Raw genomic sequence first — 11678 nt, 5'->3', positions numbered from 1 at the left:
GTCCACAGATAGACCCAAGGCCTGGCTCAGAGGTATGTAAAGGGACTCTCCCTCCAGAAAGCAGGGGATCTTGGGAGGACCCCGAAGTGCCCCTGGGCTGCCCCACCTCAGTCCCCACCCCTAAGTGCAGGTGATCCTTGTCTTTGGACAACGAAAGACCCCAAGAAGGCCCCAAAGCCCAGGGGAGAGACACCATCCCAGAATTAAATGATATAGTTGATGATTCATTGTACTGGCTTCGGGGGAAAAGTACCATTTTAATCTTTAACTTATCTAGGTTAGGGCAAGAGAGGGCCTTACCCCTGCTCCTCTGACCCCTCCAGGTTCCCCCTGCATCTGGCCCTGAGGTCCAGCTGGCCCCAGCGCTGAGTTCGACAGTGGGCCTCCCTTTCTCTTAACTTCCTTGAGTACAAAATGCAAGGGCTGGGGGTGTAACTTACTGGTACAGGCCTTGGGTTCCATCCCTGTCCCCCACAAATGACATAACTCCACTTGATCTAATCGTGTGTTTTGTATCAGTGATGCTGGGGATCCCACCCAGGGTCTTAACAGCTAGGTTTTGAGGGTGCAAGATGAAGAGCCATGGCACGTATGGAACAGTAACGAACTGGCAAGCGTTGTTTGTCCCATTTTACAGGAGGGCAGAGGCGCAGAGATGTGAGCGATTTGCTTGAGAAAATCCTGCGACTGGGCTGGGGATGTGGCTCAAGCGGTAGCGCGCTCGCCTGGCAAGCGAGCGGCCGTGCGGCCCGGATTCGATCCTCAGCACCACATACAAACAAAGATGTTGTGTCCCCCAAAAACTGAAAAATAAATATTAAAAAAAAAAAAAAAAAGGAAATCCTGTGACCAGTGGAATTGCAGCTTTCACCCAAGCCAACATCACACGATGAAAAACCTCAAAGCAAGCGGGACCCGAGGAATTCCGTTCCAAGGACAGTACTTGTCATTACTATAGAGTAGCTCACTACATACAAAAAAACTTGCAAAGTAAGAAAAATTTCCCACGCTGAAAGATAGCGTCAGTAACTGCTGAGAAATAGACACTTTTCAAAAACCTGTACTTTTTTTTTTAATTTATAGGGGACGGGCAGATCGCGACTCCCAGGCATCCCGCAAAGTAGGCGGGTCGCCTTAGGGGCAACCTTTACCCGCTCAAAAATTCGTCTCACATTTGCAGTGAGGATTCGGGCGTCACCCCGAATCGTTATTTTCCTTACTCATAAGTTTAAGGCATAAAGAAATGTAGCTTTACACTTCCTGGGTAGCAAATTCTATTCTTATTAAACCTATGGTGAGTACCAAGTTGCTCGTTAAACTTACAGCCTCATTCTTTTGAGGTTTGTTTTACTTGTTATTGATTTCTTATGACCTTTTAAATTTCATTTCTTCAGGAAAAAGAACGGACCCCCTGGGCTCAGACCCTCTTTATGCAGATAAGGAGTACGCATCGCGAAGGCTGATGGGAGTATCCGCGCCCCTTCCGGTCCTTGCCTCGTGTGAACTGTCGCGAGAGTTGGTTGGACGGACGCCGGAAGCAGATCGTCTCACCCTAGCGGCCGAAGGGGCGGGCTCGCGGGCTGAGGGCGTCTAAGCTGCTCCTGGCTTGCTCGGTGGCGCAAGATGGCGGACATCTCCCTGGACGAGCTGATACGGAAGCGCGGAGCGGCGACGAAGGGACGGTGAGTGGCCTTTTCTCTCTTCGGAGCTCGGGGTTTGCGGCCTAGCAGACCTCAGGGCGGAGGAGGGAGCGGTCCCGGCGCAACGCGAGGGCCGGCTGCGCCCGCCCCTTGCTTCAACCGCGCTCCTCATTGGCCGCGCCGCCGCCGCCGCCGCCGCCGCCGGCCCGGCCGCCCCGCCGCCCACTGGCTGGCGGCGCCGTCGGGCGGGCGGACCCCAGGCGGCGGGTGGGACGGCTGCGGGATCGGAGCCCGGCGCGTGGGGAGCGGTAGCCCCGCAGGGCCGCGTTCCCGGGGGCCCCGCGCCGCGCCCCTCCTCGGCAAGGGCCCTGCCCTGCGGGATCTCGGCGCTGTCTCCACCCGCTGTCTCCACCCCCCTCGAGTCAGGACAGACGAAGTTTAGCGGGGAAGTGACTCGGAATACGGAGCTGGGGCTCCAGCCCGGAGGTCCGAGTCCCCTCCCAGCCGCCTGTTAGCAGCCGCCCCCTTGCACAGCATTTTAGGTTTCCTAAGCGCTTCCACAGCTTAGGAAGCGCCTGCTCCCTGACTACCCTTTTCGTTTTCTTTTGAGACGGGCGTCTCGCTGTGTCGCCCAGGCTGGCCTTAAAACTCCTGGGCTCAGACGGTGCTCCGAGTGGTGGGGGTTCAGGGGCGCGCCTGCACCCCTGGTTGCTAACTGTTAATGGCATCCCCATTTTACCGACGGGCAACTCGAGGCGGGGAGTGGTGGGGTGACTGGCCCGAGGCTACGGAGCCTCTGTGAGCGTAGTCACCTGTCACCGCTGCCCAGTTGGCCTCAGGCAAGGGCAGAAAACAGGTGGGACGGGCTTCGGGATGTCCTGGAGCTGCTGGGGGAGGAGTCCTGGAAATGAATTGCAAGATTGTGCACCGCACTTTTCTCTAGGGCTCTTAAATATTATGGCATTTCCAGCTTGCGTGAGCTAAGGTTGCCTGTATGAAGAAATGGGACTTTGGCCAGTAGTTTTCCAGTACACACTAAATAAGTTTAAACGTCTCTGTGAAATAGTCAGGCTGAGAAACATCACTGTTTTCTCAAACATACATTCCCTGGGCAGATGTTTATTATTAACGAATCCTTGTGTCTTTGGCCAGAATTTCATTCTCTCTCTTTTTATTTGTTCTTTTTAGATATACATGATAGTGGGATGTATTTTGACATATTATACATTCATGGAGTATAACTTCTCTAGTTAGGATCCCATTCTTGTGGTTGAACATGAGGTGGAGTTACACTGGTCGTGTATTCATATATGAACATAGGAAAGTTAAGCCCGATTCATTCTAAATTCATTCTCTGAATTCGTCTTAAATTCGTTCTTGCCTGAAATGTACACCCTCCACAAGCATATCCACTACAACTGCTGCTGCCACCACCCTGTGATTCACCAGCTGGCACTTTCACTTGGATTCTGGTTCTTAACACCAAAGTAGAATGTTTTGTCAACGAGGTCTTCCTCTCACATAACTGATGTGGAGTTGGTGCTGGATCCTCTGGTGCTTCTGAATCTAGAAGTTCCCTCAGTAATTCCTGAGTGAGCCCCTTCCCAGGGGAGTCCTGAACTCTCTGAAGTTGCTCCTCTCAATTCTGTAGTATCTATTCAGTCTGTACTTTTCTTTCTTTCCTTCCTTCCTTCCTTCCTTCCTTCCTTCCTTCCTTCCTTCGTTCTTTCTTCTTGTTTTGGTGGTGCTGGGTGTTGAACCCAGGGCCTTGTGCATCCGAGGCAAGCACTGACTATACCAACTGAGCTATATCCCCAGCCCTGCCAGTCTGTACTTTTCTGACCTTGATGTGTGCAGTCTTGTGTTGAGGTGGGTAGGGCTGCAGGAAGGGGAGATGTGTGGATCCTCAGAAAGAGCAGGGCTGTGCAGCCAGCCACCCAGCAGGCTCCACTGTTGTTAGGTTCTGTGCGCCTAGCCAGGTGACTTCTGAGCTGGTCAGTGTCCTAGATCATATTATAATAGTGTTCCTGGTGATAGAATTAAATACAAAAGTAAATGTTTTAAGCCCGTACCTTGTAGTAAGTTTTAGCAAATGATGGCAGTTGTCATGGACATCTCCTTAAAGGAATAGAAACATGTGACCCCTGGGGGGTCTAGAGTAAGATTGCCAAAGTTCAGTTCCCTCCTCCTCCTCCCTTCCATATGGTCTTATGCAAATTGCTTAACTGTTCCTTGTCTCTCTTTCCTTGTGTATAGAAGTGGGTAATACCTACTTCATCAGGACTGAGTAAATCAATATACCTAAAGTGCTCCAAAAAGAGCCTGGCAGTACTAAGAGCTCAGTAGGTGTTATTTTGTCATTGTCATTGTCGAAGGCTTTTTCAGTGAAGAAATAACATGATCCAATTTTCAGTGCAAGAGTACTGCTGTTAGGTGAAGAATGTTAGGGCAGGTGTGCAGGGCGGAAGACTAGGGTAAAAGAAACTGGAGAACATGTTGTGTTTGGATTAAATCTCTTCTGGAAACTTGTACAACCTACAAAGAGAAAAACTTTATCCAGGGCTCTCTATCAGAGACACATGAGGTAGCTGAGCATGGTGGGCCATGGGTGTAATCCCAGCTACTGGGGAGGCCAAGTCCAGTACCAGCCTCAGCAACTTAATGAGATCCTACCTTAAAATAAAAAGGGCTAGAAATGTAACTCTGTAGGAAAGTGCCCTTGCATTTGACCCCCAATACTTGGGGGGGGGGAAGATATGAGGTGTCTGAACAAATTTCAGTGAACCAATGTCATTTCCTGTAGTTAATATATTCTATTTTATGTATTTCTTAGAAGAAATCACCATTCTGGGAACTTTGGTCTTAAAGTTGTATGGAAATCTCAGGAAAAAAATGGCTCAGTAATTTTAGGTAGGACCTGTGACTATTTTAGCATTTTTCCTTTTAGTGGAAATAAACAAAAGATGGATTCTGTGAAAGTGTAAATAGCCTATTTCCCTATCTGTCTAGCCACTTGTTTCCTGTGACCCTGAAGATAGCATTTATGGAATGTGTTTATTCTCTTGCTGCTGTGTTCCTCAAGACTTGTAAGTCAAGAAAAGAGTCATTATTGTTACCTGGTCCTCCAATTAATCATCTTAAGATTTCTTGCTTAATGGGAAATTCTAGAACTGGAGGGGGTGCTTTGAGTGACACTTCACCCAAACCGTAGGACTCCATCTTTTCCCGCCATCCAACTCTAGTGACTTCAAGCATGAGGAATGGATAGATGAGTCTCTCCGGGACAATACTGGACACCACCTACATTGTAGACCTGAGTGGTGTGTTGACTTCTGCCTTCAGATGTGATAGTGTCACTGAGTTAGTTGAAGCAGTTCTTCTTTGGATTGTTTAGTCTAGCTCTCTGAGGATAGCTGTGCTGCCTCCAACTAGTTCAAGCAGCCTTGAAAGTATTGGAGTTGAGCAGCTCAATAGGTGCCCCATTTTGGGAGTCCTTGGAGCTGTGGGGGTTGGGGGCAAGTGAACTTTCCTGTTCAGGCCAAGGCCCTAGACTTGTACTCATTGCCTGTTTCCTTGTTGAGATAAGATAAGGGAAATATAGACCTAAACACAAGTGAGTTGTTACATAATTTGGAGGGGAAGGACTAGATTTTAAAATGAAACATCTGTTTAGGACTCTTGGGTAAAGGGATAGTGTCTTAGTGTCTTGTTTTTTTGTGTGTGTCTCTCTAAAAAACCTAATTCAGAGTTGAGCCTTAGTAATAATTTGAATTGAACTCTTTTTCTTATAAAAATGACCTCAAGGGGGCTGGGGTTGTGGCTCAGTGGTAGAGCACTCACCTAGCACATGTGAGGCACTGAGTTCAATTGTCAGCACCACATAAAAATAAAATAAAGGTATTGTGTCCACATACAACTAAAAAATATATACTTAAAAAAAAAAAAAAGACCTCAAAGCTGGTCATGGTGTCATATGCCTGCAAACCCAGTGACTCCGAGGTCAAGGTAGGAGGATTGCAAGTTGATACCTAGCCTCAACAATTCAGCGACTCTGTCTCAAAATTTTAAAAAGGACTGTGGATGTAATCCAGTGGTAAAGAGCCCCTGGGTTCAATCCCCAGTACTTTAAAAAAAAGAAAAAGAAAGAAAGAAAGAAATTCAACATATACCTACTATAATCCAGAAATCCCCATGGATTATAGTCCACTGTATATCATTCAGATCCCCCCCTTCATGGGCCTGAGTCTTTCGGATTAGACATCTGTCCAGAGCCTCCTGCAGCTCTGCCTTCCACAGAGCCAGGAGGGTGAGGCATTGCTAACCCCCACAGACCCTCCCTGATTCTCAGATGTGTGCCAGGTTCCAGTCTCAGGAATGGGGGCAGGGAGGGCTCAATGGGGCATTGCCCTCTCACTGTCCTGCAGTACTCTCCTCAGGACCCCATGGAGGACAGTTGCACTGTTGACATTGTTGGCTGAAGTAGAGCAATTAAAAGACTTGCTCAAAACCTCCCTCCCTCACCCTTCCTAAACATTTACTGAGAACAAAAGTGCAGAATGTGTTTTGGGAACACAAGTAGTCCCTACAGTAGGAGGTGAGGCTGCAGGCAGAAGCTGGGGTTAGATTGGAGGCTCCCCCCAGGGGTTGGGCTTTGTTGGGGAGCCCTCAGCAGTTCTTAGGCAGGAGGGTAACATAATTGACTCTATGTTTTAGAGACCTACCCCTAGCAGGGGTGTTTATTTGAAAAATTCCTGATGACTAATGCCTGCCTTAAAACCAGTACTGCTGCCTGCTGGGATGAATAGCTGTCTTTTCATGCAGGAAGAGGGAGCATGATTATAAAAAGCCTGAACACTGGAGCCCCCTAAAGCTATTTGTGAAAGGAGTTGAAAGGACTGGCATAACCAGGGAACTGAATGCATCAGATTGAGGAATTGCTTGCTCACTCCCACTGTGGGTAGCTACTACATCCCCTGCCCGCACCTCCCTCCTGCACATGCACCTTTTCTGCTGCTCAGACACAGTCGAGTGCTGTGTGCAGTGATGTCAGACTACATACATGGAGGGTGGTCCCCTAGGGTTATATCAACCTGGTGATGCCAGGCCATCTTAGTTTGTGTAACTACATGGACTTCTCAGATTACGTCCCTGCCATTAAGTGAGGCATAACTGTGTATTAAAATATCAGCACACGCCAGACAATGTGGCCCATGTTTGTACTCCCTGTGACTTGGGAGACTGAGGCAGGAGGATCCACAAGTTTGAGATCGGCCTGGGCAACTTAGTGAGAGCCTTTCTCTTAATCAAAAAATTTAAAAGGGCTGGGGATCTAGCTCAGTGCTAGAGTACTCCTGGGTTCAATCCCCAGAACAATGCATAACACACACACAAAGGCCAAGACAAACCGTCTCAATGGTCTTTCCTGCCAAAAAAGCATGATGGTATGTGTGTCCCTGGGTGTGACTGGAGTTCCAAGGTTTTCCTCCATCTGGAAACAGTATTCACCCTTAACTTTTGTATTGTTTTATTTTAATTTTGAAGAGTTTCATAACAGAATGAAAAAATAGACATTAATAATACTGAAGATTATTTAGTTTTGATTCAAGATCTAGTCTTTTGACACATGCGTTATTGGTGTTTTAACTAGATATAATGAAGTTCAAATCTGTTCTTCAACATTAGTGCCTGTGATTTTGAGGTTGCCTCCTTATTTATAAAATGTGAATAGTTACCCTATTCACAGGGTTATTGTGAGCCTTAAAGGAGGTGTGTGTTAGAAATCTGTCAGCCTGTAGTAAATGCAGGGCCCCAGACATTCTTAGGCAAGTGCTGTATCACTGAGCTACACACCCAGCCCCTCAAATCTTTATCTTTCGTAACCCTATTAGTTGCCTCTTCTGTGGCCATAGCAGGCATTGCTTATCTACCCTATGCTCCTGTGGAGTCTGGAAATTCCCTTGGGATTCTCAATATAGCACTTCAGACAGTCGTTGCCGATTATAAGAGAATGGAAACTATTGAGGAATATGAATAAGTTAAGATAGGAGAAACCTAACCTCCCTCCCCTACCCCTCCTCATGTGAAGGTTAAATGCAGTATTAGAGTGAGCCAGAAAATGTGAATCTGCCCTTTTATCCATTCTCCACTCAGGGATATGAAATTTGTTTTTAAGAATCTCATAGTTGCTGGGTGTGGTGGCACATGCCTGTAATCCCAGCAACTCAGGAAGCTGAGGCAGGAAGATTGCAACTTTAAAGCCAATCTCACCAACTTTGTGAAACCCTATCTCAAAATAAAAAATAAAAAGGGCTGGGATGTGGCTCAGTGGTTAAGTGCCCCTGGGTTTTATCCTGGGTACCAAAAAAGAATCTCATTGTTAACCTTAATTTAAAATGAGGCATTCAGTTATTCATCCCCCCCACACACTCTTCCTGGTCTTGGTAGTGGTGTTCTATTGCTTTTGTGATTGGTCATACTGGGTAAGTTAACTTTTGAAAGCAAAATCGATGTGCTGGAGCTCTAGATTTACCCAGTTTTACGGTATCGGAACATGAAATTTTACAAGATAAGACATCTCGTCTCCTTTAGTTATAAATATCAGGAGCCCTTTGTGAGAGGTGCCCTGGTGATGGGAGGAGGTAGATTTTGGAGAAGATGGAAGTTGGGAAGTCTTTGGGAAGGGTCAAGTTTGGTTGCAATGTGTTTGACTCCACTGTAGGGCAGACACCATTACTGACGAAGTCCTCCACTTTTGTTTATCCATTTATGATGTTCTGTCACAGTGTGACACCATCATCTTTCTTTTCCAGGGGACCTTTTCTGAAGCTCCTGTGCCCTGGCTACATGGGTGCCTCCCTTTCTGCTGGCAGGGCTGATTGGAGGTCAGGATCCCAGGGAGTAGTTGGTAGTCAGTAAGGGCTGGCTCCTATAGGAGAAGCCTTCAGGGCAACCATTATTTCTCCATCTTACTTCCTTGGAGCTTGGAGTAGGAAGGAGGGAAACTTGGAGCCTGTTACAATGAGGGTAGCCTGTGGCGTCAGGTGGCCCTGGAGTTCTGTTCTGTTTATGACCACTAGCTCTGTGATTCAGTTTTTCTAGTAATCAGGTGGGGATGACGGCAGCTAGCCTCAGAGATTTTGGGCCCAGAAGGAGGATGAATGTATACTAGGAGCTTCATAGCCTCCTTGACATAAGAAAGCCCTTGGAGCCCTACCATTTCCCTGATGCAGGTTTGACAAAGTTAAGTAGGTACAGGGTGTGCCCCCTGAGAAACTAGCAGTTCCGTGGGAGATGCAGGCTTGTAAACAGATCATTGTGTGATACAGCATGGTAAATGCCTTACTGAAAACTTTGTTGAATGAATTCTCCAAGGAGGAGGCCTTCATCTAGAGACCGGGATAGCAGAGGCTTTGTGATATGGGAAAAGTAAAGGAATGCACATACCTGCTTGAGCCATAAGAGCAAAGAAGCTGCAGGCCATGGGCTGGAATAGGCTTTTCTGCATCTGGCCCATGTAGAATGCCCTTTGACAAGCTGCTCTTCTCAGACACCCTAGGCCAGTATCTTAGCCTTCCCACGGCCCTCTGGGTGTTCCGTTGCTTATGGTATCCTCTCATACTTTGTATCTCCTTCTCTTGGAGTAGAAGTGTGGTGATTATTTGGGGATCTGTATGCCTCACTTCAGTTTGGAGGACCTGGAGACCTGTACTTTACCATGTTACTTTTGGTAATTTGATTGCCTGATCCAAGACTTGTGGCCTTGATGGGTATTCAGTAAGTGAACATTCTCATTTGGGATGCTTTCTACTGGCCCTGATTTTATATGGATCTCAATAGCAATTGTTGACCAAAACCTTTTTTCCCATTTTATGAGTAGATTTCAGTAGCAGCTCCTGGTCTGAAACCATATCCTGTATTTTTTTTCAAAGGGCATTGCTAACAGATGTGAGAGAACTTAAAACTTTTTTTTTTTTTTTAAAGCCAGCAGTGGTGGGGCTAGGCGTAGTGGCACATGGCTGTAATCCCAAAGGCTGGGGAGGCTGAGGCAGAAGGATGGCAAGTTCAAAGCCACCCTCAGCAACTTTGTGAGATCCTAAGCAACCTATGAGACCCTGTCTCAAAATAAAAAATATAAAGGGCTAGGGATGTAACTCAGTGGTTAAGCAACCTTGGGTTCAATCCCTGTTAATAAAAAAAAAGGTCAGTGGGGGGCACCCTGCAAGAAGGTAGGATCTTTATTCTCACCAAGAGCCCTTCAGAGTAGCTACAGGTTTCTGGATATAACCCCACTATTGTCCATGGCTTTACAGTCCATGGACCATGAAGCCTAGGGTAGCCTAGGCCAGGGGAAGTGGATGCTGTCCACCACATAGCTGTTTCCTTCTCCCTAATTGTGTATGCGGCCTCCCTCCACACCCCATTCCTTGAGGCTCTGCTTTCTCTAATGCCTTCATCTTCCAGGGTCCTTTTTGTGTGTGTGCACGCGCATGTGCACGCGCCAGAGAGTGAACCCAGGAATGCTTACCACTGAGCCACACCCTGGCCCCTTTTTATTTTTGAGACAGGGTCTTACTGAGTTTCTTAGGGTGCTGAGTTGCTCAGGCTAGCTGTGAACTTGCAATCCTTCTGCCTCAGCCTCCTGAGCTGCTGGGAACAGGTATGCACCACCACACCCAGCCTTTCTAGAGTCTTTACATGAGGAAATAGAGTAGGCTGAACATGCAGCCGTCACCACGTTTTTTTGTTGTTGTTTTTTAACTGGAGGTATTGAATCTAGGGATACTCTACCACCACTGAATTACAACTTATGGTCTAGCTAAGTTTCTGGTACTGGCCTCAAATTTAGAATCTTCGGCCTCCCAAATTTTACTGCAATTACAGGCACGCACTACCAGGCATAGCAGCCCCCTCAACCTTAAACTTAGTCAAGTGATTCTGTTAATGACCCCTCCATCCTCTTCCCTACCCAGTCAAACTCACTGGAAAACAAATCCTAAAGTAAGTTGCCATTTCCCAAAGAGAAAAATGGTACTGTGCGTCACTGTAGTAATCTACTTGGGCTGCTATATAACAAGATAACATAAACTGGGTGGTCTATAAACAAGAGAAGTTTATTTCTCCTAGTGCTAAAGACTGGGAAATCCCAAGATCAAGGCAATGGCAGGTTCCATGTCTGGTGAGGGTCTGCTTCCTTGTTCTAGACCATCTTTTCACTGTGACTTCACAGGAAGGGGGCCAGGGAACTTTCTGAAGACCTCTTTTATATGAATACTGATCCCATTGCCAAGACTCTACCCTCATAACCTACGAACTCTGCCTCTAATGCTATCACCTTGAGAGTTAGGTTTCATCAAAGGAATTTGGGGGACATAAACACTCAGTATGTTACTGCTTTAAGTCTCTGGCATATTGGAGACAGCAGGTGTGTTTGCATTATTCAGAGGATAAAGGTCTAGATTTTCTGTGGGGTGGGGCTGGGTATTGGTATTGAATTCCACCACAGAGCTACATCCCCAGCCCTTTTTATTTTGGGACAGGATCTTGCTAAGTTGACTAGACTGGGGGCTGGGGATGTGGCTCAAGTGGTAGCGTGCTTGCCTGTCATGCGTGCGGCCCGGGTTCGATCCTCAGCACCACATACAAAACAAAGATGTGTGTCCGCCGAAAACTAAAAAGTAAATATTAAAAAATTTTAAACTAAGTTGACTAGACTGGTCTTGAACTTGGAATCCTCCTCTCTCAGCCTCCTGAGTAGCTGGGATTACAAACAATGTACCACTATGCCTGGCCAGATTTGCTTTTATTGGTACCAAGTAGATTCACCTGTGGGTTCACTTTTGTTTATTCGCAGAGCCAGGTGGACAGGTGAGTAAGCAGTGACTTGGGCAGTATGAGGAAGCCTCCTGGGAGGCCCAGGCAGTGAAGTGGGAAACAGTAGATAAACTTGTTATTCAGCACAGTTTGACCTCCTAGCACCAGATTAGGGATTCTCAATATAGCTCTTCAGTCACCTGTGGAGTTCAAAATGTAGTCACCCAG

General features: G+C 47.0%; 1 protein-coding gene and 1 non-coding gene across 3 annotated transcripts in view; one reads left to right on the top strand and one right to left on the bottom strand.

Annotated features, from left to right (window-relative positions):
• Nucleotides 1-1087: 1087 nt before the first annotated feature.
• Nucleotides 1088-1237, bottom strand: LOC124083166 (U12 minor spliceosomal RNA). The gene has a single exon (XR_006848667.1). It is a non-coding gene; the product is annotated as a U12 minor spliceosomal RNA (small nuclear RNA).
• A 283-nt stretch (nucleotides 1238-1520) lies between these two features.
• The window catches only part of Poldip3 (DNA polymerase delta interacting protein 3), a 28466-nt gene continuing 18308 nt past the window's right edge, over nucleotides 1521-11678 (top strand). The window contains exon 1 of one of the 2 annotated variants that reach the window (XM_046429402.2): nucleotides 1521-1682. In XM_046429402.2, the coding sequence (XP_046285358.1) occupies nucleotides 1624-1682 (59 nt within the window). In that variant the 5' untranslated portion in view covers nucleotides 1521-1623. The remainder of the gene's footprint in view (nucleotides 1683-11678) is intronic. The other variant, XM_046429401.2, reaches the window with a different exon arrangement.

Source organism: Marmota monax, unplaced genomic scaffold (genome assembly GCF_021218885.2).
Source record: "Marmota monax isolate L192 unplaced genomic scaffold, Marmota_monax_Labrador192_F-V1.1 WCK01_AAM20220418_F8-fsc00051, whole genome shotgun sequence".
NCBI lineage: Eukaryota > Metazoa > Chordata > Mammalia > Rodentia > Sciuridae > Marmota > Marmota monax.
The sequence above is the reverse complement of the archived record's forward strand: the minus strand, read 5'-3'. Positions and strand labels throughout refer to the sequence as shown.